This window comes from Pithys albifrons, chromosome 12 (assembly GCF_047495875.1).
Source record: "Pithys albifrons albifrons isolate INPA30051 chromosome 12, PitAlb_v1, whole genome shotgun sequence".
Lineage (NCBI taxonomy): Eukaryota > Metazoa > Chordata > Aves > Passeriformes > Thamnophilidae > Pithys > Pithys albifrons.
Window position 1 is genome coordinate 22,043,551 of NC_092469.1, and position 25,672 is coordinate 22,069,222.

The 25,672-nt window shown below is 49.2% G+C and overlaps 2 protein-coding genes across 3 annotated transcripts in view; one reads left to right on the top strand and one right to left on the bottom strand.

Annotated features, from left to right (window-relative positions):
* Nucleotides 1-817: 817 nt before the first annotated feature.
* ATXN1L (ataxin 1 like) lies at nt 818-7,530 on the bottom strand. The gene is made up of 2 exons (XM_071567935.1): nt 7,447-7,530; nt 818-7,249 (listed from the first exon to the last, which is right to left on the bottom strand). Exon 2 carries the CDS (start codon nt 7,137-7,139, stop codon nt 5,151-5,153), a length of 1,989 nt encoding a protein of 662 aa, XP_071424036.1. The 5' UTR covers nt 7,140-7,249; nt 7,447-7,530; the 3' UTR covers nt 818-5,150.
* Nucleotides 7,531-7,924: 394 nt separating this feature from the next.
* AP1G1 (adaptor related protein complex 1 subunit gamma 1) overlaps nt 7,925-25,672 on the top strand; it is a 37,542-nt gene continuing 19,794 nt past the window's right edge. The window contains exons 1-5 of one of the 2 annotated variants that reach the window (XM_071567934.1): nt 7,925-7,946; nt 16,834-17,037; nt 21,297-21,421; nt 23,612-23,753; nt 24,975-25,071. In XM_071567934.1, coding sequence (XP_071424035.1) covers nt 16,837-17,037; nt 21,297-21,421; nt 23,612-23,753; nt 24,975-25,071 — 565 coding nt within the window. In that variant the 5' untranslated portion in view covers nt 7,925-7,946; nt 16,834-16,836. Of the gene's footprint in view, nt 7,947-8,389; nt 8,500-16,833; nt 17,038-21,296; nt 21,422-23,611; nt 23,754-24,974; nt 25,072-25,672 lie in introns of those variants that run through there. The other variant, XM_071567933.1, reaches the window with a different exon arrangement.

Consider the following 25,672-nt stretch of genomic DNA (forward strand, 5'->3'; position numbering starts at 1 on the left):
ACAAGACTCCTATTTGAGATCAGAAAAGTTGAAACAAGAGCAAAAGCTTTTGAGCAGACTATTTAGAATCCCTGATTTCCCCCTCATTTTTCAGTTTGAAAAATATTTGATTGCAGTCCCTTAAAGCCCTAGTTAAACTTAGAATAGTTGCCTTCAAATTGCATAATGTTGCCTTTTTCTGGCGATAATGAACTCCCCTTACTGCCAGTCCTGGGGACTCTGCTGGGAAAGAGCAGCCAACCTTTTCAGTGCTGGTTCCCTCCACATGCCACTGCAACATCTTGTTTCCTCCCTGTACAAAGGCTGTTTTACCATGACATTCATCACGTAGAACTGACACCCAGGAGCCATCCCTGCCTCTCTCACTTTGGAAAAAGGCACCAGATCTGTGAAGGAGCTGTTCAGTTCCACGTTCCTTTGTTCATCTCTTCCTTTGTTCTCTGATGTCTCACTTTTATCCTTACGTTATTTTACCTTATCCTTATTTTCATACCCAAACCCACAGTTTGCTTGTGGCAATGTTTGCTTTTGCTCTACCTCGTATGTTCTGCTTGCCCAGCAGAGATGTACCCTCACTCTGCAACCTGCAGCTGAAACTGTCCCTGCAGCATCACTGGCACCTGAACTTTATGTTAAGGGGTTCAAGAGAGACCACATAAAACAAAAGTATTTGAAAAAGTTATGGCTTATAATCCATCTGTCAGACACCCTGTACCTTGCCCTTGTCATGAGTCTCCAGATCACTGTATAAGACCAGAGAAGCCCCATCCTGATGATCACTGAGTCTACAGATGAGAAAAAGTCTCAAACACCAAAGGAAAAGCTATTGGTTTATATATATATATATATATAGATATATAGATAGATACTGTGTTTACAGAGTCAACAAGTTAAATGCAATATTCATAAGAGCATTAACAATAAAAATACAATCTGTGTGTAGCCAAGTACAGACTTAAAATGGTAAAACAGGAAAAAGGATCTCACCAAAAGTACAAATATACAGTACAAATTGATTTATTTAAAACAGTTACAAAAAAAGCACAACAAAATAGAGATTATCCTTAGAATTATTAATGCTTTGTTAAAGATCAGGTAGGAGGAAAGGGGCAGGGACAAGGTTGGAGAGGAGCACCTGACTAGTTCTAAGGCTTTAGATACACTGCGTGGGTTACATGTTAATACAGCCATACACTGGGGTTATAGTGAGGGGTCAGCACTTATCTACAAACGCCTCCCTGCCTCTGGGCAGCCCAGCCAGCCCCCCCATGTCTGTCTGCCTCTGGGCAGACCCTCCCCGGCACTAAGGTGCCATGAAAGCTGGAAACAACTTGAGTGTGCAGGGGCACGTTGGCAGCAGCAGCCTGGAAGGACCTTAGGGGCACTCCTGTTGTCCAAAGACAGGCATGAAGGCCATGCAAGGGCCTGGACCATCAACCTTTTAAGCCATATAGGGAACACCCTAGGCCAAACTGTACAGAGTGTGCATTTTTGGCCATCTTAGCAGCTTCTGCAAAGTGTCAGGCCCTAGGACAGCCTGAAAGACAAGAAGCAGTTGGGAGCGATGCTGGGGAAAGGCACATGTGCTGCTGCGGGCAGGAACGACCAGCTGGGCTTCTCCAGCTGCTGTAGTTTCTTTTGCAATATTTTACGAGTAACAAGGATTGTTAGTTCTATATGGGGCAAAGTGACTTCAGGCGTGGGGTGGGGACAGGGACACAATGTGAAAAGTGCATTATACCTGCTCAGCAGCTGGCAGAGGCTCTGCAACTTCCCTCCCCTCCAGACAGAGCCTCCTCTGCATAGTCATGAGCACTCATTGCTGTGAACAACAGGCCTGGCTCAGCTGGGCAGCTGACCCAAAAAATTTTCCAAGGGATGGCTACAGACACTCGTTATTGCATCCCACAGATTCCTGCTACAGAGTGTGAGCTGGGTAAGACCAGTACCAGGAGGCCTTCTCCTCCTCCAGGCAGGACACACGACAGCTCTCCTCCCTTCACAATAGCAGCAGGAACATATTTCTCTGAGAAGTCTGTCGCATCTCTACCAGCAGAAAAGCCCAGGTAACCATCCCACTCCACAATGTCTTCCTGGCTATATCTCCTCCTTTCCCTGTAAACTCAAGAAGTCTCCTCCATGGGCTCAGTCCCAGCCTTTCTGCCTGCAGCAGAGCCTGTCTCGCACACTCCCTGTCCCAGAAGAGTCTCAACGCTCAGCACAACCACCACTACAGTGCCAGGCCACATAGCCCAGTCCAGTAAGGACAGGTTCCAGTGACACCAGTACTGCTGAGCTGGGCTGGAGGACCTCCAGTGGTCCCCTCCTCCTCCCCACTGTTTGGGGCAAGCAGCCAGACATACCTATCCTTCATCTCAGCCCTGCCTGGAGCTGAGCCCCAGAGCGTTGGTTCCAGGGAGGAGCTGGCAGCTGAAACGTGCACAGCGGTGGGACTGACAGGGAGTCTGGACAGAAGGACCGAGATGCAGCTCAACCTGGTGTGTCCCACAGAGCTCAGCACTGTGCTCAGCAGAGGTGCAGCAAGCCAAAGTCCAGGTCAGAAGCCAGGCAAACAACAAGGGGGAGCACCTTCACAGCCCTTCAGCTGCCTACAGCACAAAGCTGTTCCAGCCACACAGCATCTTGCCCCAGTCCTCCGTGCTGTCCGTTCAGACCATGGCACAGTGCAGTGAGGCCAGGGAGGAGTCACAACAACACACAGGGGATAAGGCAGGCTCTCCAACTCCTCAGTCCAAGACAGGCCCCTGTGTTCACACACGTGAGGGGCTCTGCACCCTCAGCTGCTCAGACATTCCCTCCATGGTGTAACCAGCCCCGCTACATTCACATGCCACACATACACGAGATCCCTTTCTCAGCTGCCTGTCACAGCTCTGAATTCCTCTGCGTGCACTGAGCAACCAACAGGCACAAGAACCTGAGCAACTCTGCCTCCTGCCTTTGGCCACAGACACTTCAGATATCCTGAGCCTTAAGTACTGATTACCAACATTAATCGAGGTCTTTGCGTAGGAGAGTCCAGTGACCAGGAGCTATGACACCTCCAGGTGACAAGGGGGCCCAGGCAGACACTTTGCTGACAAACAGGGCTGTGAAAACAGCATCTGTTCCCGCAGATGCTGCACCAGAGGAGGCAGAATCTTCATATGACAGCACCACCGAGACCTCACACATCTCAAATACAGCTGATGAGATCAGAAGTGCATCATTTGGGAGCAGCTACACGTGATACAAGCAGCACTCTCATTCTGGAGAGCCCCATGAGGCACAAACATTGAAGGCATGATTAGCACATATCTCACCTAAGGCCTGAAGAGTCTGTCCTGGTGCTGGCATTTCAAAGGCAACAATGTGCTAGGAAAACAGGACTGGGATGGAAGGGACATTCTGGAGATTCTCTAACTTGCCTAATATCCAGGCAGAGCACCTGCCTATCACACAGAAGCCAACAAGTTACAGGACACACTGCTGAGTGCAGAACAGCTCAGACAGCATCGCTGCAGGGAGAGGGGCTGACACACCATGGTGTAACAGGGAGGAGTCAGGCACACCCGACAGCAACTTCAGAAGATGAGAGCAGGGAGACAGAAACAGCATGCTGGACATCAGGGCTCTGAACACTGAGAAAAGCTTTCTCCAAAGCCTGGTCCTAGTACAGAGATGGGCACCTGAACACAAGGAATACTTAACCCAGGTTAAGTCAGTGAAAACTCTTTCCTCCCCAGAACAGTGACCATCCTTTATCCCAGCTCAGCAGTGGGAGCTGGTGTCATAACACACCATCAGAGAGGGCAGATTAGTGTAACTACAACCACCTTCACTCAGTAAGAGTGTTATCAGCACAATGAGGTATTCATACACAATTGTATTAAATCTCACCATGAAAAGGACTACTCTTGATTTTATCATGTTGTTCTACAGAGGAACTTCAAAGTGAAGCATCAGAAAAACTAACAAAACCACCCCAAAATGCCCTGTGATGCTGTGATATTTTTAGAGTCTCTACATTGATCTTAGAATAGTACTTAGCAGAAACTTTGTTCCTTGCCTGCACATGCACAAATACTTGTCTTTTGTCTAGAGCTTATTCGAGAAACTGCCTGCAGGGAAGAAATAGCCATCCAAAGTGTTTTTTTTCTGACTTAATTACAAAATAGCCTTGGTCTTCTCAAAGAACAAGGATGTTTTCATCCTTCCCTAGAAAATCTGAATCTATTTTACGCCAGCTTTAAAAAAATACAAACCAACAAAATAACAAAACCCCAAATCCAACCAAACAAAAAACCCCAACCCCAGTCATTCCTAGGTTAAGCCTCTGCAAATTTATAAGCCCAGGATTTTTTTTATAAGTTACTAATATGGGAAGAAAGACTTGATTTCGTGGCAAACAATTAAATGTATTTTATAGCAGGAAACAAAATGCCTTCCATCCCAACTTGTGTCCCATCCCAAGTGGTCAAGTTCCCTGTTCACCTACACCCAAACCCACCCTTTTGGTCCTTCCTCTTGAATTTTTGTGAATCATTCAAATCTGTACATTCTTTGCAAGAAGAAAGAGTAGTTGGATTCAGTGGAAGAGACATTAATCAGAACCACCAGAGAAGCACCTCCGTCCTGCCCTCGAGAGCTCCGTCAGTGAACGGTCCTTTTAAAGTGCATGTGTGAAGAAAGGGGATACTGGGAGTAGAGCCCCCGAACTCCAGTGGGGACCCACCTCTCCCCATGAGAAAGGAGGAATAACATCTTCAGCAATTTTATCTGCTACCTTAGTCCGTGTCTGCCCTCCTCATCTCCCCACCTGTCCTGAATGCTCGGCCCCTGCCCCGCAGGGATTCAGTTATCCCCAGAGGTGGGGGAAAGCCCCAGCCTCCAGCCTCTGGAATGCTCTCACTGCAGCTCACGGGCATGTCCCTGCTCCCCACCCCAGCGAAGCCTGTCACCGCTCCCTGAGGCACTGGAGCCTTCCTGACTCCCCAAGAGGGACTGGTCGGCCACAGAACTGGAATGGAGCCAGTCCTGCAGGGCAGAGAGCAGCCTTGCTGGTGAACCTGTCACAGAGTCTGTGCAATTCCTCCACCCGAGGGTGAGGCTCACCTGCCGGCGCTGCCCCAGCTCACGCCTCCCAGGGATCACTTGCCCGCGTTGGAACGCCCTTCGATAGACAGCTTCACCTCCTGGGGAATGAACGAGGGACGGAGCAGAGAGGGCCGAGGCTTCTCTGCCTGCACACTGTATCTTTGGAAGCCTGGGGCTGCCCAGCAGTGCTGACTGGCAGCCTCGGGCTGGGCCGCGCCGTCCCGCTCCGGGTGGCTCTTCCTTTCAGCGGCTCTGTCGGGCGGCTCTCGGGGCCCCTGAGCAGTTCGGTCCGACCTCTCCCTGGCAGGTGCCAGCTGATCTGTGAGGGGGGAGCTGGCCTGAGAGGCAGAGTTGCCATTCATGCTCTGTAAACTGATTGATATGCAGACATCCCCCACTTGCAGCCGGTGACAGGGCAAAGCAAACAGCTGAGCAGTCCGCCCCGGGCTGCAAGAGGACCAGCCCTGGCCATACACAAAGAAGGGATGCTCTGGGGGGACATCAATGCTCACTTTACTTTGTTGCTCCCCAACCACAAAATGCAGTGTGACAAACCCAGGCCACTGGCTTTCCTGAATATCCACCACAGTGCTGGAGTCAATCTTCAAGCCACCGCTCACCTCCGCACTGCGAACAAAGTCTTGAGTCTGCAGGTCCTCCACGCGCTTCAGCTCGCCCGTCGCCAGCTGGATGATGGCTCCTTTCATGAAGTGGGAGGGCAGCTGTGAGGAGCTGGGGGGCTGCAGCTGGGCCAGCTCCTTTTCAAGCACAGTTCCTCGAGCCTGTGCATCTGGGCTCTGTCTCACCGGCGCTTCTGCAGCGGAAGAGCTGATGGGCTCAGACCCAGGGGGAGCAAGGACTGGCTTGCCGTTGGCTATCACCATTCCTTTGGTTAACTGTCTCACAGTCTGCTCGGGGGACATTCCACACGGGCTCTGGTACTGGCTGTTCCCAGCCCTATCCATGGTGTTCCTCAGCACGTCTTCCTGTCCATCAGGGATATTATGGCAAAGGTTCAAAGGGCTTGGGTCATCTTTCCTCTGGGCCGCCAGCACATGGTAATCCTGAGATGCCAACACTCCCACCACTCTCTGAACCTCCAGATCAGTGTCTGGGGTGCTCCTGTGAGCTGGCACAGAGACCTCTCTTCCCAGCATCTGGTAACTTGGCAGGAACTGTCCGTCCCCCGCACCCCCTGGTGCTGCCCCCAGGGGCTGGCACTCCTGGGCTGCACTGCTGGCAGAGTCCAGGGGCTCGCTGGGCCCCGAGGCCCCGCCCTGCTCCGGGCGCCTCTGCCCACCGTTGGGCGCGTCCTGCCGGGGGGACAGCGCGGGTGCCCCGCAGGCTGCGTACCCCGGGGGCAGGCGAGACACCTGGTAATACACGGGGATCCTGCCTGGGGCCATGTCCAGCTGCTGGGGCACAGCCTGGTGCTGTATCTGCCCCGGAGAGGCTGCAGAGGCAGTTTTGTTGAAGTTGTGGGTGGGAGAGGTAGTCTGGGGGGAAGGAGCAGCTTCTTCCGTGAACAGGGAGGCAAATGGCACAAAGTGGGGGCCGTGGGGGGCCGTGAGGTTGGTGGAGGGTGACAGGAGAGGCCCAGGCAGGAAGGCAGGAGGGACGGCGTAGGGCACTGTGTAGTGGGAGCCGATGAGCTGCAGGGAGGCCGGGGGGATCTGGGCGTAGTGGATGGAGGAGAAGGGCACCGCTGGGTGCTGGATGATGGGCGAGGTCATGCCGAAGGCGGGAGACAGGGGGCTCACGTTCACCACGGGGTGCAGGCCCGTGGGGGAGAAGGTGGCAGGCGGTGCAGACACTTTGTAGAGCATCCCGTACTGGTCCACCGTCAGCCCCGCCGCCGCCTCGGGGGCCTCACCGGGGCCGTAGCGCGGGGCGGCGGGACCCGGCACGGCCGTCCGGGCCCACTCGGGGCCCTCGCCCTGGGCGCCCCCCGCTCGTCCTGCCTCGGTGCCCGCGCTGGCGGCGGGAAGGTCCCGCTTCTTCGGCGGGAGGCACTCCTGGCTGCGCTCGTGGCCCGCTCTCATGGCGCCCCGCGGTGTCCCGGCCGCCCCGGCCGCCTCGCTCGGTCATGGGGGCACCTGCCGGGGCTGCCCCGCGCGGGCGCCCAGATCCGCGCCGCCGGCCGCCGCCTCACCTGCGCCAGGAACAGAGGGAGCCGTGAGTGCCCACCTCGGGCACGGCGACGGCCCGCGGACCGGAGCCGGAACCCCGGGGACGGCAGACGCCCGGCCCCGCTCGCCGTCCCCGCCCCGGCCCCGGCCCCGGCGCCGGCGCCCCGGCCCGCTGTGCCCCGCGGCCCCTCCCGGTGCCCGCCCGGTGCCCGCGGCTCACCCGCCATGGCCCGGCCCGGCCCTGCGGGCCCGCCCGGTGCCCACACCGGCTCCTCCCCGCCCGCGGCGCACGGCGATGACGCCGCGCACGGCGATGACGCCGCGCCACCCACCGGAAGTGTCTCACCTTAGGCAGGGGCCGTGACGCCGCCGCGCCCGGATGACGTCACGGCGCACACGCAGCGTCGTTGCCGTGGCAACCGGCCGCGTCCGTCCAGGCCCGGCCCGGCCCCGCCGCGGGACGTGCACGGGCCCGGCCGCACAGCGCGGGTCACCCACGGCAGCGCCGCGCGGTGTTTGTCGGTCCCGCGCCCCACACGGGCCCTCCCGGCGGCCGGACGGGAGCGCAGGCCCCGCGGCGGTGGGCCCGGCTCACCTGCGGGAACCCGCGGTCTGAACGTTCCCGCTCTCTCTCGCGCAGCCCCGCAACGTCGGGCCGGGCCCGCGCCGCCGCCCGCACCCCCGCGGAGAGCAGGGTCTCGGCATCTGGTGATTGTTGAGGTAACAAAAGGTCCTGGAAGGGCGGACAGAAGAGCGCCCGGGGCGAGGGCGGCTCTGCGCCCCCTTTCCGAGACGCCCCGTTCAGTGCCGCGCTCCGAGTCCCTCCCGCCGCCGGCGGACACCGAAGCGGGCCGGGGGCGGTCCCGGAGCGGCCCGGAACGTCGGGCGCGGGCGGCGGGACCTGCCCGGCCCCTCCGCGGGGAGCGCGCGCCTCCGGGACCGCCCCGTGACGTCATCAGGGACTGCCACGGTGCAGACTCACCGCGCCCGCCGGGCCTTCATCGCGGGTGCTTCCGCCAGGAAAAGTAGTGCGAGGGGACTTGTCCGTCCTGCCGCCGGCGCTGCCGCCGAGCCCCCGCTCCCTTCTCGCCGAGCCCAGCGCGGCCCCGGCCACGGCGCCGGCCCCGCCCGCGGTCGAGACAGCTCGGGGACCGCGGCGAGCGAGCGGGCGGGCGCGCGGATTCCTCCGCCTGCGGTATCGGTGCTGCGGCCGCGCCGCCGCCATTTTGAATGCCCGGCTCCGTCCGCCCGTGCCGCTGCAGGGACCGGCCCGGTGAGTGGCACCGGCCGCCCAGCCCGGGGCTCCGCCGCGCGCGCGGTGCCGCTGCCCGGGGCCCCCGAGCCTCGGGGGTCTCTGCGCGCCCGAGCTTCGCGGCCGCTCTGCCCGCGGGGCTGCCCGCTGCCCTCCCGCTGCCGGCGCCGCCGCCTCCGCCCGGCAGCTCGGCCTGGACTGTGCCTCGCGTCCCGGGGCGGCTGCGGGGGCGCTGCGGGCGCTCCGTCCCCACCGGGCAGGCGCCGGGGCGGGCTGTGCCATGGGGAGCGCTCCCCGGGAGCTGCTCCCGCCGGGGCCCGGTGCCGTCCGGGAGCAGCGGGCCTTGTGCCCGTGGGGAGCGCTCACCGGGGCCGTTCCGAGCCGGGCCCTGTGCCCGTTCTGCCCCCGCTGTTCCGGTGCCCGTGCCGGGCCCCGTGCCCGTCCTTCCCCGCTGTCCCGCGGCCCGCGCGGTGCCGGCCGGGCCGGTTCCCGTTCCTGCCCTCGGGCCCGCGGGACGGGCCCGGTCCGGCCGGGCGCGCTCGGGGAGCCGCTGCCCGACGGCCGCTCTGTCAGCGCCGCTTCAGAGCTCTGTTCGAGGCTGGTTGGGTTCTCTTCTTGCAAGAACTGTAAGACAAACTATATTTTTAAGGAGTTAGCAGATGGAACAGGTGTGCCGTTTTTATGTTGTAAGTGGTGTGTAAAATGCTGAAATGTTTGAAATGTTAGCGGGACAGCCCAGAATCCCAGCGGAGCCCCTTTGGAAGGGTGACATGTCACACGTGTGGCTGGAAGGTGTTTGGTCCCTAGTGGCTTACACAGAGCCACCTAATATGTGTGAATTTTCCCTCAGACAGTGCCCCAGCATCCCACATTTAAAATGGCAGAGAATTTTGTGTTGTGTTCTGTTTCTCTTTTTTTTCTGTTCGACTTCTGAGTGATAGAGCACAGCACGTTCTTATACCCCTGTTTCCCCACCACTGCTCCTCTAAACTACACTCGGGTATTTTTCCCTTTGTTTATTTGCATGGCCCATTCTGTTGCCCATTTTTTTTGCCTACTCACATACATTCCTGTGCACAGGATTTGAAAACTTACTGTGTCCTCGAGAGCTCAGTAAAGGCAAGAGAGTTTGTGGGTTTTTTGAGGGATTCAGAGTGAACCCCTTCATTCTTCTGGGCTGGGAAAAGGAAGGGAAAGGTATTTAAATTGCTTCAGGGGAAAGATATTCAGATGCCTGTGACTTGAGAAGGGGAAGGTCTGGGGTAATTGTTTTGTGAAGGGATCCAACTTCAGTACTGGTTTCCAGTGTGTAAGGTAAGTTTCACATTTCCCTCTTTTATGATAAACCCCCCCATTATCTTCCTTCTGCTGATCTGTTTTCCTGGAGTGGCAGGACTGGGGATCCTGCAGTGCCTTTGTCGTGCTGTGGAGAGTGAGGGGCACAGACTGTTCTGACTCTGGGTAGCTCCTCTGTGTGCAGAGGGTTTGGTGGCCTCGTGTCCAGCAGGGTGAGTGAGGGTGTGAGGGGGTTGTGGCGGCAGCAGAGAGGCTCAGGCCGTTCTCAGGCACTCCCAGCCTGCCCCGTGTGTGCAGCTCAGGTTTGGAGCCTGGCCTGGGCAGGCTGCTGGAAGGCTGAGGTGCTGCCAGAGTGATGGCCCTCCCTCAGCAGGGCTGCCCCTGCCCCTCTGTGAGTGTTGGTAGTTGGCAGGGGGCACTGGGGCACTGGGGCAGATGGGTTGTTTGGCCTCTTCATGTTTTTTGGTGACAGGGCAAACTCTTCTGACTGAAGGTGATGTTAATTTGTTCTACGTGATAATCAGCTGTTTTCCAGGGAACAGGGTCTGCCCTGCCTTGGTACCAGCATTGCAGTACTAGAGGAAAGTTTTGAAGTTAATGAGTAAATCCACGATGAGGCTGTAACTCGAAAAACAAGTGAATCTGCTGATATCACAGGTATTAGTGCAGCCTGTACCTGCTGTTTGGCAGAGATGCTGCAGATAAAATTTAAGATTAGAACTGCCTAGGGCATAGCTGAAGGTACCTGGCCTGTTATAAAGTTTATATTAATGAATGTAAGAATAGGGTGTCGTGTCTTTTGTCTGGCGTTAACCAGAGTGAAGAAGGGTGGGGGGGGGTTTGTCACAAAGTGGGAGTTCAATTTTTTTATTTAAAGTTTAACTCTACAGGGAAGTGAACAGGAAGTAAAATAGATTACAGATCACAGTAGTGAGGAAACTAGAAGTAGGTAATAAATACAAAGGTAATGTTAGGTCAGTGGTGATTGAAGTATAGGAAGAGAAGTCAGGAAATCTGGAATTCTGCTTGCAAATCTCATGCAGATCAGCTGTGTAGATGTACTAATTGTTCTACATTTGTTACCATCTAAAAGAAAGAAAATACTTTCGTTTTGGGCAGCTGTTGAGGTTGATGTTTGTGGTGGTTGGAGCTCAGCACATCTTTTGAAGGCAGTTGAGGAGTTGTTTGTTGGGGTGTGTGCAGAGGTGGGCACCTCACCCGGGCTGTGCTGTGGGGCTGTGCTCGGACACAGAGAGGGAGCAGGGGCAGCAGGGCTGGGGGGCCGGGAGAGCAGCCCTGGGGTGTCTGTGGGGGGCCGTGAGAGCAGCCCTGGGGTGTCTCTGGAGGGCCGGGAGAGCAGCCCTGGGGTGTCTGTGGGGGGCCGGGAGAGCAGCCCTGGGGTGTCTGTGGGGGGCCGGGAGAGCAGCCCTGGGGTGTCTGTGGAGGGCCGGGAGAGCAGCCCTGGGGTGTCTGTGGGGGGCCGGGAGAGCAGCCCTGGGGTGTCTGTGGGGGGCCGGGAGAGCAGCCCTGGGGTGTCTGTGGGGGGCCGTGAGAGCAGCCCTGGGGTGTCTGTGGAGGGCCAGGAGAGCAGCCCTGGCGTGTCTGTGGGGGGCCGGGAGAGCAGCCCTGGGGTGTCTCTGGAGGGCCAGGAGAGCAGCCCTGGGGTGTCTGTGGGGGGCCGGGAGAGCAGCCCTGGGGTGTCCTGGGTCCTGCCCTGGCTCTGCCCTTCCCCTCGGCCTCCGAGCAGCACCTGCTTCGCCTCTTCAACATTTCTGTGCTGTGTTTCTTGTTTTTTTTCTTCCATGTAACTGGAAATGGGACCATCACTTCTTCCGAGACTACTTTTTAGCTCTTGTTTTGGGGCCATTTTTTCCTTGCTTGACCTCATCCCTCTGCCCCAGCTGTTTTTGTATAAAGCAAAGCATAACCTTTCATTATGAGAGTGCATTGGAAGCCCCCCCTGCTGCCTTAATGTCTTCGTGATTTCCTGACCTTACTGTCTAATTCTCTTGTACTGAAGCTTTCTCTCAGAGAGATGGTTGCACCCAGCAGGTTACATGGTTGGCTGTCCTTTCTCTCAACTCTTTTTTGTTGCCTTTGCACTTGATGAGGATGATGCTCCTTACTTTGGTGTTCCCTGTGTGCTGTATAAATACTGATAATACGAGACCATGTGCCAATATCTCTGCTTCTGTTCGCAGCCTCCTCTCTGCTTGCAGTGTATATTCCTGGTTTTAAAGTATCTGGTGGAAGTGTGGAGCCCACCAGTAACTGTATGGAGTTGAGTCCCTCAGTGCTGTGTATGCACATTGCAGTTACTGCCCCATGAGGTGCAGACAAACCCCCTGCTCTTGCTGCAGGAGCCTGGATTCAGTCAGACCAAAGCAAGGGAGGGGGTTCTGCTGCTGCTGCTGAGTTCGGTCAGGCTTTAATTGTGTAACTTCCTGGTCTGTGTGTGCCTGAGCACTGTGACTGCTGAGGGATGTGCTGGCGTGGAGCAGCCAGAGTTGGGTGTTTTACAGGGGTTTGAAGTGGGTGCTGTTCAAGCTTGGGGTGCTTCCTACACAGACCAACTGCAGAAATACTGTTTGCAGGAAAAGCTGTAACTTGGTGTGTGTCCCGCTAGAATTGGAAATTCAGACTATTTCCCCAAAGAGCACAGCTCTTGTGTCAATAATTTAATGAGCTTTGATAGCCTTTATGTCTTAAAATCTGCAGAATTCAAGGCCAAATAATAATGGAATGTTAGAATGTTAAATATCTGATAATTTGTCCTAAAGGAGTTTTAAAGCAACTGTTTATTGTTTAAATTTCATTACCACAGAGGCACATTAGACATTTTAAACATAAGCTGACATTCCTGACTAGTTTCCAGACAAGAAGATCACAACACAATGTTTAAGGATAGTCTGTCCTTTGTCTTTGCACTCCAGTTCCTAACAGAGGAGTGTAGCTTGGCTAAAGCACTTGAGCATTTTCAAAGTGGGTTTTGGTAATCCTTGGTGCTTCTTGTAAATATAAAAGGTGACACACCATGTTTGAATGTTCCTGTGTTCTAAGGGAGACTTCTGGTAAAGTTCTGTACTCAAATATTTTTGGTTATCATGGCATGTTGAATAAAATCTTTAACTCTGAAATGTGACAGACTAACTAGTGAAAGACCACAGAAGAGCAGAAAATACTGATTTACCAGCATAATTTTGATGACAATTAATGTATTAATGCATTACAATTTTTGTTATCTTAATTTTTTTCTCACTTAGTTTAGTTTAGTAGGAATGGGTTGCATAAAGAGAGGATGCCTTTTCATTGTTTCAGGAGAAGGATTCCTGAATAGTAGAGGGAGGAGAAACACTGAGGTTGCACCTTTCATGCAATCCAGAGATGAAGAAAAAAGCTGGAATTCTTTTTTCATAGGAACTTAGCCACCAGCCATCACTTACTTGAACTAATCAGAGTTAGGTGTCTGACTCTGGCAGAAGTTTTGATCTTGGTAGTTGGCTCTTCTGAGAAGCAAACCTTCACAATGAGAAGGGGGAAACAGACCTGAGAGGAATTCTGCGTCCAATCCTACCAGATATTGTAAATATTCACTGTTAGGCTCTTTTCAGGGCCTGGTTTCTGGAGCTTGTAGTTAGCAAAGCAATGGCCAAGGGAAACTCCTGCTGTAAGCCAAAGGAGGAAATAGGCAAGGGCTTCTAAAAACTGCCTTGTCATTTATGTCCATGTGCAAAGAATAAAAACATGTGCCTGTACGGGTGAAAAATGTTAACTAATCCCCAGGAACAAGATCCGTGACTTTGGAGGAAGTTGTAAGCAGCAGCAGCTGAATTAAAACTCCAGGTCTGCTCTTGGCAGATGATACTCTTGTCCTGTTGTTGCATTAAAGGTCTATCGGCATTAAATAGGCCTTGGATTTGTTGAGAGTAGGGAAATGCAAATCTCTTCTGGAATATTTCTGAATTTAGGTGTTCTCGTGTCCAAAGTTTCTTCTCATGTGCAATATCTACTGGTTGCACGTGTTTGGAATGTCTGAAACTGCAAACTGAGATGAGGTTTCTAATGTATTAACATGCAATAGAATCTGAAAGTTGATGAAGGCAGAGAACAGAACCTGCTGCAAGAATTTCTTGCTATTAAGAGAATGCCTGTGGAGGGAAGAAAATTCCCCTGCAATGTAGCACATTGGGTTATCTTTTTTTGAAATGCTGCAAGAGTGTGTGCACGAGAATGGAACTGGCATTCCAAGTGAAGACAAGCATGTGGTGATTTGTGAGGTGGGGACACTGTTTACATAGACAAACCTTTTTATGGGAAGCATTCAAAACAATATTAAAAAAATAGAGTATGTAGGTGCAACAAGAAGAGCGAAGTTCTCAATGTGGGAAAATAAACCCTGGCTTTGTCTTTTGTCCTTGACATTGTCCTCCATCAGAGCAGTTCTGAATTGTTCTGTTCCCATCAGGCAGGAGGGGGTGTGTGAAGCTCAGGTGCTCTTAGGCAGGCTGGGGTGGGACTGTGTCTGTGGAGCTGTGGCAGTGCCTTCACGGAGCTTCAGGATGTGGCTGGTGAGTCTTATTCTTCAGTCCTCTGCTTTCAGAATTGCTGGTTTCTGATTGCTCTCCTGTGCTTGACAGGTGAGGAGAAAAAGTCATCTTTACGTTGTGCCTTGCTGATTGTTTATTTGTGCAAGGGTTTTTGTGAATACTGACTATTCATTTTGTTCAGCACCTGGGTGATGTTCGAGTTAAGTTCTATCAGATCTTCAGTGTTTGTTTTCACTGTACTTGCCTTGCCAGGGAGGTGGGAAGCCCTACCTAAACCCTGGGGAAGGATGTGAAAATAGAGTCACAGAAAGTTGCTTTTAGCATATATGGGAACGTTGTTCAATTCTCTTTTTCCATTGACTGGAACTGTTTAGGCAGCCTGTCCTTTTACTTTCTGTTGTTCAGGGCCAAACTTAAGATGCTGGAGCCTTCCATGGGGATACCTACAAAAAGTTTTCCATCCATGGGGAGGAAAACACTGGGCTTGTCGAAGGCACAGGCTGCACATGTCAGTGTTCAGCTGTTTAAACTCTTCAGATACAGGGTGGGAGCAAAATGGCTTGGGGTATTAAAGTGACTTGCTGTGAAACTTCAGTTTGTTTGCAGATTATGTATTTGTGTTCCAAAGACTTTCTAAAGAAATCTTCCTTTAAAATAACAGTTTTAACTTGCTATAGCCACTGCCAGTCCTCTCAGAAACAGCAGAGTTGTAGATCAGCTTAACTGGGGTTCAGAGCCATAGTGTGAGTGTGGGTTCCTGTTGGAGGGAACCCTTTGCCTCCTTCCCCCTTTGTCTCAGGTCTCCCCAGGCTGCATGTCCTCGCTGCTGCCTTTGCTGCTCGAGTCAGACAGGTGTGTCTGAGCACTGCACTTGGGAGGGAAGGGGAAGGCTCTTCTCGGACATGCAGTGCCTCATGTGGTGCACTGTCCCCAGAACGCCAGGGTTAGCACAGTAGGACTCCACATGGCTGGTCCAGCCCCGTGTGGCTGGTCTTACTGGTTATGAAATTATCGCCTGTAGACTGCAGAGGAATATTCCTATAGTGGTGCTTTTATTTTTGTAACTTCTGCTCAATTTTCAGACAAGAGTGTGTCTTACCAAAATTAGTTTAGAACCATGTGATATGCACGGACAGTAGGCGAGTCCAGGCTTTGGAACTGGGGACTTCAAACAGACAGTTGTTGCCCAGTAAAGGTATTTCTGGGTCTCAGATGCTGTTATGTGAAAAACACAAGCTGAGCACTTTGTAGCAATAAGAACTCCAAACTGAGTGTTACCAATTATTAAGAAAATACTAGGGAGCAAAATAGGAAGTATTTTATATAAATAAATCAATAGCACATCTAGCTCTGCAGCACTGAGTGCAGCATTTTGCCTTCCTTTCTCTTCAGAAAGGATGCAGTAGAACGAGCAGGCACAGCAGCATGGCTGTGAAAGGGCTTTTCCTGGAGATTCTTCCTTCCCTGTGATTATTTCTGTAATGCTTGTTCATGCAGCTTGAGTGCATAGCAACGGTTAATTTATTCATATGACAGCGATGTGAGGGAATGTTACGAATTCACATGAAGAGACAAGGCAAGACTAAGGATTAATATGTCCAATAATCTCGATCCCATGCGTGGCCACAGTTTGGGACACTTTCCTTTTGCAGGAAGAACATCTCTTCCATTTTCAAAACTGAATGCTTTGTGTTTCTGTAAATTCAAACTTTCTAAGTATAAAGATGGAGAATTGAAATATGAGGAGTCTACATGGTCTGACTGAAGAGACTTAGAGTTATGTGTGAGTTTATAATCAAGATTTACAGAGCTGGCTTTGGCTGGCTTACTGTGAGGCCACCTATGCTTGTTGAACATGCATCTCTCTGCTTTTCTGAAAGCAAACAAGGCTCCTGTTGGCTCTGTGCATGTCACAGCCTGTCTGTGCTGTCATGCAGGCTGGTTAGTGCACCATCTGAATGTCCATCTTTTTCTGATATGGTCATGTTTAAAATGTGTGACACACAGTTCTGGGAGGATGGGGACCTGGACAAAATCTGTAGCATGCCATGGCAACTTTTTACAAGTTTTTGAAGCATGGCCATCTGAAGCACTTGCATGAAGTCTTGTGAGTTATTCAACAGAGTTGTCTTTTTTAAAGAATTTCTGTCCCAAGTTGTCATGATTCTGTGATCAACTGTCTCTGCAATCTGGCTTTTCAGGAGAGAGGCAGGTGATATGAACGTGAGAGTACCTTGCAGAGTGCTGTTTCTGCCTGTTTCAGGAGGGGAGTCATGTTATGTTCACTTGTCAGGTAGCTCAAATCACATCAATTCCCATTTCTAATGTTCTGGAAAAGCAAATTATTTCCTCAAGTTTACTTCTAAGCATGCTCTGAGGCAGCCTACAGTTTCTTCATTCTTTTACTTACATATTTTTAGGGTAAGAAAGAAAAAAAATTACGCGGCAGTATGAGGGCATTGTGAAGCCTTTAGGTACAGCACAAGTTTCACAGACCTCTTTCTTCTCCCAGAGGATGCCAGCCCCCATCAGACTGCGGGAGTTGATCCGGACCATCCGGACAGCAAGAACCCAGGCAGAGGAGCGTGAGATGATCCAGAAGGAATGTGCTGCTATCCGGTCGTCCTTCCGAGAGGAGGATAACACCTACCGATGCAGAAACGTGGCAAAGCTGCTGTATATGCACATGCTGGGATATCCTGCACATTTTGGACAGGTAGGTCAGAATTCAGTGCCCTCTGTGCATAAGCCAGGCTGCCTTCTGTGTTTTGGGCACGTTGACCTGTTTGGAGCATTCTTAGGTGCAGTTTTGCTGCTCCTTTGGGATGTTTTGAGGTGTTTTTTCAGGTGTGATCTGAACTTTCATTAGTTGGTTTTGACTTACATAGTTTGTTTTGAAACTTGGTCTGCTTTTGCCATACTGTCTCCACCTCACCCCCTGTGTTTCTGCTGAGCAGTAGTTTATAAACCACAGTCCAAGACAGAGAAGTTTTCAGATGGGTTCAGAACAGCACTCTGGAGTTTTGTCTCTGGTGCAAAATACCAGATACTTCAAAGGAGTTTCTATACCCCTTTCCTTTTAAAGAATGTTTTTGAGGCAGACAAGAAGCTGGTGTGCTCCCAGCAGTCAGAAGCTGGTGTTCTTTATCCCCATCTTAGTGAGGTGGCATGAGGGATGCAGGTACGAGTTTTCCATCTCTTGGCTTATTTTTGATGTGCTATTTTTGACACAGATTGTAGAAAAGGGAGACAGGGAGATGGAAGTTCTTGATCTGCAAAGTGTTCTTGGGGTTAGCTTTGGTTAGTCTTTGGCTCACAGTCTGTTTTGCTCAGAAATCAGTAAGCGTCCTGTTAGTAGTAACCTAACTTAGATCTGCAGTAAAGCTAAAGTCAGTCAGATTGTTATATTCCTTCAAGTAGTTTCATGTCTTGTGAGTCTTCATGTTTGGATTTACCCATCCTGATTATGTATCACTGAAACAGTAAGCTCAGCCCAATGAAATCAAATTGCAAATAGTGTTAGGGAGTGAGTGTGGGCTGTACTGTTGCATACAAAGTACCTCATGGTTACTTCTGTTTCATTGGATTCTTCTCTCAGGGTAACAAGTTGTTGCACAAGAGCAAGTGAATTTGTGTATTATTCTGTCCTTAACACTTTTTAGCCAGGCTCTCTGGTCCAGGAGAGAAACTTCCTGTCACGAAAATTAAGGCTTAAGTATCTTAGAGCTGTAGGAATAGTGATAAATGTTATCCGTAAGTGTCATTGAAAACTGGTATGTTTGGCCTATGTTAAGAATGTGTTTAAATTTCATTTTTTCATGTTGTTACTGAAGTATTTCATCCCATTCACCTAAAAGTTGGACTCGATCCTTATGAGTCCCTTCCAACTCAGAATATTTTGTGATTCTGTGATACAGGGAAGGTTAGATCAGCTATGTAATAACTTGCAGTTTCTGCTTGGTCAGTAGTGCTAAATTCACTCTCAGTGAAAGAAGGATAAAGCAGATTACTCAATACCTGTTATTGCCAGGGCTGCTGCATCTCAAGAAGAAGCATCTATTCTGACTATTTTGGGAGCAGGGTACTTCATTTGATGCCCTTGGTTCTCATGCAGTTTATCAGCTGCACTCTCAGGAAGGCACAGGGCCCAGTGCTGAGAAGAGGTTTTCTGTGAGTGAGTTAGAGACCTTTCCATGTCCTCAGTGCTTACTGGTAGAAGGAATCTTTCAAGATGCTGTTGTTGTGTCGGAAGAGTGTAGTTTGTGTGAGCTGGGGACCTGTTGAGGGCAAATGCTGTTTCAGCAGTGGAGTCTTGCAGATACAGTCCTGCATTGTAGACAGGGAGCTTCTGCGAGTGACAAGATAAATACGCAGGAAAGATGTGTTGGTGCAAAACAGGAGAGCCAGAAGTGGTGTTAGACAATCTGTCTTAAAGCTGTAAGCAGCCTGCAGCTAACTGTGGGTGGGGTGACCAGGAGTGAATGGTCAATATTGTTCTTTCCAAGCCAGGGCTCCTCAGTTTGGCCCTGGGATATCTTGTACACGACTATGAGCGCAGTCTCTGCAGCGTGTGCGAAGGCCAGGCTGTCACTCAGCGCAGACAAATGGTCAAGTAACGTTACTATTGCCATTGTTTCTATTTGCAAAAGAAATTGCAGTTGGAAAAGGGGTTATGTCAGTAAAAGCTGGGTAAGTTGTAGTCTTGTTACATGCCAGTATTGTATCCAGCTTTGCTAATGTATCTGTTAGGGTACTGAAGGAGCAGATTTTGATTGTTGCTTTGAATGGAATGGATATGAGAATATCAAGCTTTTTACACTAATTAAACAAGTAAGAGCTTCAACTGATCATGTTTCTTAGTATTTCTGTGCATGTATCTAGTTTGCATGTATTTATATACCAATGAAACAAGAACTCATCAGCCTTTCATGTAAACTTCACTAGCGTCTTTTAAATTCAAAAGTACAAAAAATATATCTTAGAGTATCTGTTGCAGTCATCAGTTTCCTTATGCTCTTCCTCAGTCATTCATCTTCTGCCTTTGTTGGTTATCATGCTGTAGCTTAGATGTCATCAATTTTATATTGCATTTTTGCAGAGGATTCTATAAGAAAGTATCTTGTAAACCCAGGAAAGAAAGTTTGTTCAGAAACACATTATTCTCTTACAGAAAGCACTGGAAAGATGAGAGCTTCATATCCAGTGTTCTGTACCTTATCCCTGGTTGATCTTGCCCATTTGTGCAAATTCAATTATCATTGTGGGTGACGAGTCTTACTGTTCAGAGATGTTTATTCTGGGTTTTCATCCCCTTCGACCTAGCAAACTGAACTGACTTTCTTTCAAACTTTTTCTTACCAGTTTGTCACTCTGCACTAGCTGTGGGTGTTCATGTGTGACAACAGCTTGCCCAGCTGAGCGTGTGTTCTGGTGCCATGTGGTTGTGAAAAGTTACCCGTGACTAGCCCATAGCACTTTCTTTCTCTGGCACTTCCACTTTAATTTTCCTACCAGTACCCTGTGCAACTTTACCCCTGTGATGTGTGTGCTTCTTGCATCTCACCTGTGTCCATTACCCTCTTCAAGCTTCTGTCCAGCCGAGGCTGTGAATCCGTTTTCCCAGCACCCCGTACCTCCTCCACCTGTGCATGCCCCCTGTACTTGTGTACAGTGGATCTGTTACCAGCTCTGTCTGACCCCTCCTCAGACTGTCATGTACACCTGCTTGCTGCCCCAGAGAGTTTGTAAAGCAGACTTACAGAAAGTGGTTAGGAGGGAGAGAGCTCTACTTTCTTGTCTGGAAAGTAGACGTTGATTATCCTTGATTAGTTTTCTGTTACAGAAAAATACTTTAGTGCATAGTCAGAATATCTTTGTGGTTGATGGTTTGGTTTGATTTGTTTGTTGTTTTTGCATTAAGAAAGTCTTAGGTTTAAAAATGGATTAGCAATTAAATTCTTAATCGGCAGAGTGCAAGTGGCAGCTGTGTGTGTTGTCTTGGGGATTTCTTCTGTGCTATTGGACACAGCTGTCGTTCTCACACGGTGGAAGGGAAGTTTATGGTGGCTACAATGCAGATGATTTTAGTAGACTTAAGGTATTCCAGTAGAGATTACAGAGCAGTGCAGAAGCAACTGTTTCTGACAATCTAAGGTTTACCTAGGTAGCAACTTAGTTACAGATATAATAAACAAAACTTGTTTTTAGAGTCATAGAATCCTAGAATGGTCTGAGTTGAAAAGGACCTTAAAGGTCATCTAATTTCAACTGCTGTGAGCAGGAACACCTTCCACTATCCCAGGTTACTCCAAGCCCTGTCCAACCTGGCCTTGGACACTTCCAAGGATGGGGCAGCCACAGCTTCTCTTGGCAACCTGTGCCAGGGCCTGCCCACCCTCACAGTCAAGAATTTCTTTCTAAGAACTAACCTAAACCTACCATTTTTTCCTTTTGAAGCCATTGCCCCGTGTCCTATCACTGCATGTTGTTGTTTTGCCAACTTACAGAGGGTTGATCCTCTCCATGGTAGACAAATAGAGCCTTTTAAGCCTGGTTCAGAAGTTTCTGGTGTATAATCAACGAGACACATGATCTGAATTTCTAGATCTTTACTGTTTTGTTTTTAATGATGGATCTCTCATCTCTATCAATATGTTACTGTTTACTTTTGTGATCTGACATAAACCCACCTATCTGGGGTGTCTGAGGCCACGAAAGGCCAACCGTGTCGGTTCACTTCATGATGCCAGGGCTGCTAATGACCTTCCTGCTGGCTTGCTGGGAACTTTGGGCAGGTCATTTGACCATTCTTGGTTTGCCACATCACCAAAATGGGAATCAAATGCACTTTTAAAAATGTATTCTGAGAGATCTAAATTAGTGTGCATCAAAATTCAAACTGTTTCTCCTCTAGCTAAGAAGTAGTTTTAAGCTAATTGTCTTTTTTTTTCCTTCTTTTTCCCTTTTTTTTTCCAGTTGGAGTGCCTCAAGCTCATTGCCTCTCAGAAATTCACAGACAAGCGAATTGGGTATTTAGGTGCCATGTTGCTGCTGGATGAGAGACAGGATGTCCATCTTCTTATGACCAATTGCATCAAGAAGTAAGGGTACCACCTCTCTCTCCATCAACACATGCTCTGAGGTTTCAGGATCAGAAAATACATTCCTGACAGTGATATTTTGAGTACTTCAGTTTTTTTCCCCTTGTGTTAGAAAACTGTATCTTCAATTTGTTGTATGCTGTTGACCTTAATAAGGCTGCTGTAGTATTGCACTGTATTGGATGGTCCTGCTTCCTTAGTGGGAAGGGAATATAAAATTGCATTGGTTTGGAAGAGGCATATGTAGCAAGCAACACACACAGTCCTGTGTTTGCTTCTGCTGACAAGCTCTGAAGAGTCCTCAGGGAGCAAGACTGTGTATCTTGCTGTCTTTTCAAGGTTGCCCTGACGGTCTTGATGAATGGTTTTCCTTGGAAGCAGAGCAGCAACTTGGGATGTGGTGTCTGTGTGTCATTTTGCTGAAATGAGACAAGAAGGGATGGGAATTTATTTTTTAACACTTTTTTTTTCCTCTCAGAAAAGCTATTTTATACTGGGACTTTTCTACATCATAGTTTAGACAATTAGTGTGTTTCCAGTAATGTTCCTTTCAAGATGGATGGGAGTAGGAGTGGAACAGCTGCGTTGCAGTTGGCTTACCCAGAGGCCTGCTTTGGTTGTGTGTGCTGTTTCTGTTTTTATTACAGTTCACATTCAGTGCCTAAGCCTCTCAGATATGAGCAAGTAAAGCATTGCTCTTCACTTAGCCTGCAGCCTCCAAGTGCTTGGCAAAAAACTTCACAAAACTGGGGCCTGAGGATCCCCTAACACTGGACCTAGTGTTCAGGAGACAGATGTTTTTCTAAAGATCTTTCATTGAAATGCCATACCTATGAGGCTCTTCATTACAACCAGGCTGCAGGTTGACACCTCTTTTGATTGTTTATACTACAGTGAATTTGGTAAAGGTGTCATGAGTTTGAACAGGAAATGGGTCAGACTGAAGCTGGGCAAAAATGTAGAACAGCTTCCCACCACCTCCCTGGGTTGTTTATTGATTTCTCCTTTGGCTTCTATATCTACCACTTTGTCTTGCTTTTATCTAGACATTAAGGGATTTGATTTCTGTTATTGTTTTTTGTTATTTTATAGCTAGACATAGAGTTTTGATACACAAAGATGAGCACCATCCTGAAGCAGGAACTTGTATTCAGACAGTTTTATATAGCTGCCAAAAATTTGTTAAAGGAAGGAAACAAAAAACCCAACCCATTTAGTAGCATGTGCTACCTGTTTCTTCATCTGCATGTTGCTGTAACTGCTTGATGTTACAACCAGGATACTGTTCTCTCTCTGTTCTGCACCTCATGCACGTTGGGTTACATACCACTGGCTCTTCCATCGTGCAGTCCCCAGTTCCCCTTGCCTCTCAGACCAGAAGCCATATCTTTTCACTTTCTTCAGCATTGAATCCTGGGTGCTGTGGCAACATGAGTACCAAACACAGATGGAAAAGTAGTGTACAAGCAGGTTTCCAAGGATCTTGGGATTGCCATGTGGAACCTGTGTTGTCTTGTGCTTAGTGTGACATTGGTACCTGGCCTCATGAAGAGTATCTTCTGTGAGGTGGTTTAACTTCTTATTGACCACTTTTTGCGACTTCCTTAAGCATATGAATAGAAAGAATTGCTAAACAAAATTCCTGTATTGATTATTTTCAAGGTGTGCGAGTGGTGGGGTTTGTGGGTTTTGGTCAGGATAGAGGATACTTTTTTGTAGATTTTTCCATGCTCTTTGGTTTGTAAATGCAGAAGCTAAAGCCTGTCTTAGAACATGTTTCAACTGGGACAGCCCTCAGAGCCACTGCAGGTCTGTACTTCATGTTAACTTCTTTTCTACATGCAAGTTCCAAAATACAACATTTTGTCTTTAGAAGTTTTAATAGAGTTCCGTGTGGTTTTCCTTCTTCTCAGCTCAGTCCCTGGATACCCACCTGATAGTTGAACCAAGTATTTTATCTTTTTAATTGAGAATTCTAAATGGAATTCTCAATTCTAGCAAACCCTGTGGTACGTGCACTCAAAGCTTCTGTTGCTCCCAAGCTGTGCTCCCACATAGCTGAGAATCTGAAAGGTTCGTCTGGGCCACGTGTGCAGCTGGTTAGATGACTGTGGCTATAGATGCCTGATTTGTGTGTTCAGTTTCCCTGTGTGCATGCTAATTGACCTTTTTTTTTGTTCTCCTTTACAGTGACCTTAATCACAGCACGCAGTATGTGCAGGGGCTGGCACTCTGTACTCTTGGCTGCATGGGTTCCTCTGAAATGTGCAGAGACCTTGCAGGAGAGGTGGAGAAGCTCCTCAAAACTTCCAACTCCTATCTTAGGAAGAAGGTACTTCAGAGAGCTTTTGAATACTTTGGTATGGATGAAAAGGCGAGATTGATTGAAAACCTTGCTAATACCTGGAATACTAGATGATTCCTATCACATTGGCTGAATATTTTCCCATTGTGCAAGATAGAGCTCAAAACTCCCTGTGTGTTGATAGCAGGAATGTGTCTAAGCCTCTAAAAGACAAGCCTCCAGTGGGGGAGGCAGTTGTATTTTTGTAATCTCTACCCTAAGGTTATTGATGGTAATGTGAACACTTGCCCCACCACAACCAAACTCATGGTCATCAGTTATGTTTCTTTATCTTCTCGGATAGATCCAGAATTAATTAGCAGTGCAGACTGATAGCTGAAGATTTGGACCTACTTGTTGTCTTGTTGATGATGGCAACAGTAGTATGAAAGCTAGACAGAGTAAGGTCTCCAAGTGGGCAAACACAAAATACCTGATTTCTGCAGCAAGTGTGCCATGGCATCTGCGGAGTGTGATCATCCCCATTCTTCTAGAGTGATGTGTTGATAAGTCTTGGGAAGAGTGTGAGCAGTAAGATTTAGGAAGAGATGCATTGTTACTTCTTTGTCTAGTACTGGATCTAGAGAGAGATAGGAGAGAAATCAAAGCTAAGAGGTATTTCTGTATTCTAGGAAGAGGCCTTTAGTGCAGTTCTCAAGCAACTGCTTTTCCTGTTACTTCTGCATCCTAAAAGAAATAGGCAGGTTTTTTTCAAAAGACCCTCAAAGTATGCTTTTGTTTCTCCTAACACCCATCACCTTCAGAAGGAAGTTAAGTTACTTTGTGGGGAAGGAGATGCTACACAAGGGAAAATAAATGAGCCACAATTTGACATACCTTTAATTATTTGCTTCCAATGCATTATCTCCTCCCTAGCAACAGGGAGACAGGCTGAAGTAGCCATGTTAAAGGCAGAAATGCTTTGCAGATAATAGAACTTCTGATAGGAATCATGTAAAGGTGAACCATTGCTAGTGGGAGTATTAGTTTGTAGGTCAGTGCTCCCATGCCCCAATTCATGGTAGTTTTATTGCACTCTGTGATGCTGTTTGGTCACACTTGTAACAGAGAGATGAAAAAATGTACTATAAACTTACCAAGCCTTTGTGTATCACAAAGTCTATGATTGTCTACCATAGCAGGAACGTTCTCAAAACGGGGATCCTTGTCATTGCAGTGTGTACTAACAGGGATATTTTTCCTATCCAGGCAGCCCTGTGTGCTGTTCATGTCATCAGAAAGGTGCCTGAACTCATGGAGATGTTCCTGCCAGCCACCAAAAACTTGCTAAATGAGAAGAACCACGGTGAGAGCTGAGACAGTACTTAGCAAGGCGAGACCATTCTCTGTGGGATGGCGCGCTCACTACCCAAGCCTTTTATTTGGAGGGAACTTATGAGATGTATTTGTATGATTTGTTTCTTCCCATTTCAATGCAGTGAAAGCAAATGTCTTTCAGAAGGAAGGGATGTGTAGGACACTGCTAGTCAGTAGGAGTTTTACATGGCATAGGTGACAGAAGGAACTCTCTCCCTGTGTTTTGATACACTTCAGAGAAGTGGGTGAAATGGGAAAGTTTGATTTTTATCTAATACACTGCCTAAAGTGACTCTGAAGCACACTTTTGAGGTTTGGGGTTTTTTTGTGTAATCTTTCTCTAGATGGAGTTCTGAGACTGTTTGAGGAAGGCCCAGTTCAGGTCACATAAGGTCTGGTAGGCTACTTAAATCAAAGTAGAAAATCAGGAAGTGTGAGGAACCCAACATCCAGAATGCCAGTACCATGTACTGTCTTTTGTTTGTATAGAATCACAGAGTGGTTGGATTTAGAAGGGACCTTAGAGGTAACGTAGCCCAACTGTATCTGTTACTGTATGTGCAGTTTATGCAAGTTGTTGCAGACCAAGT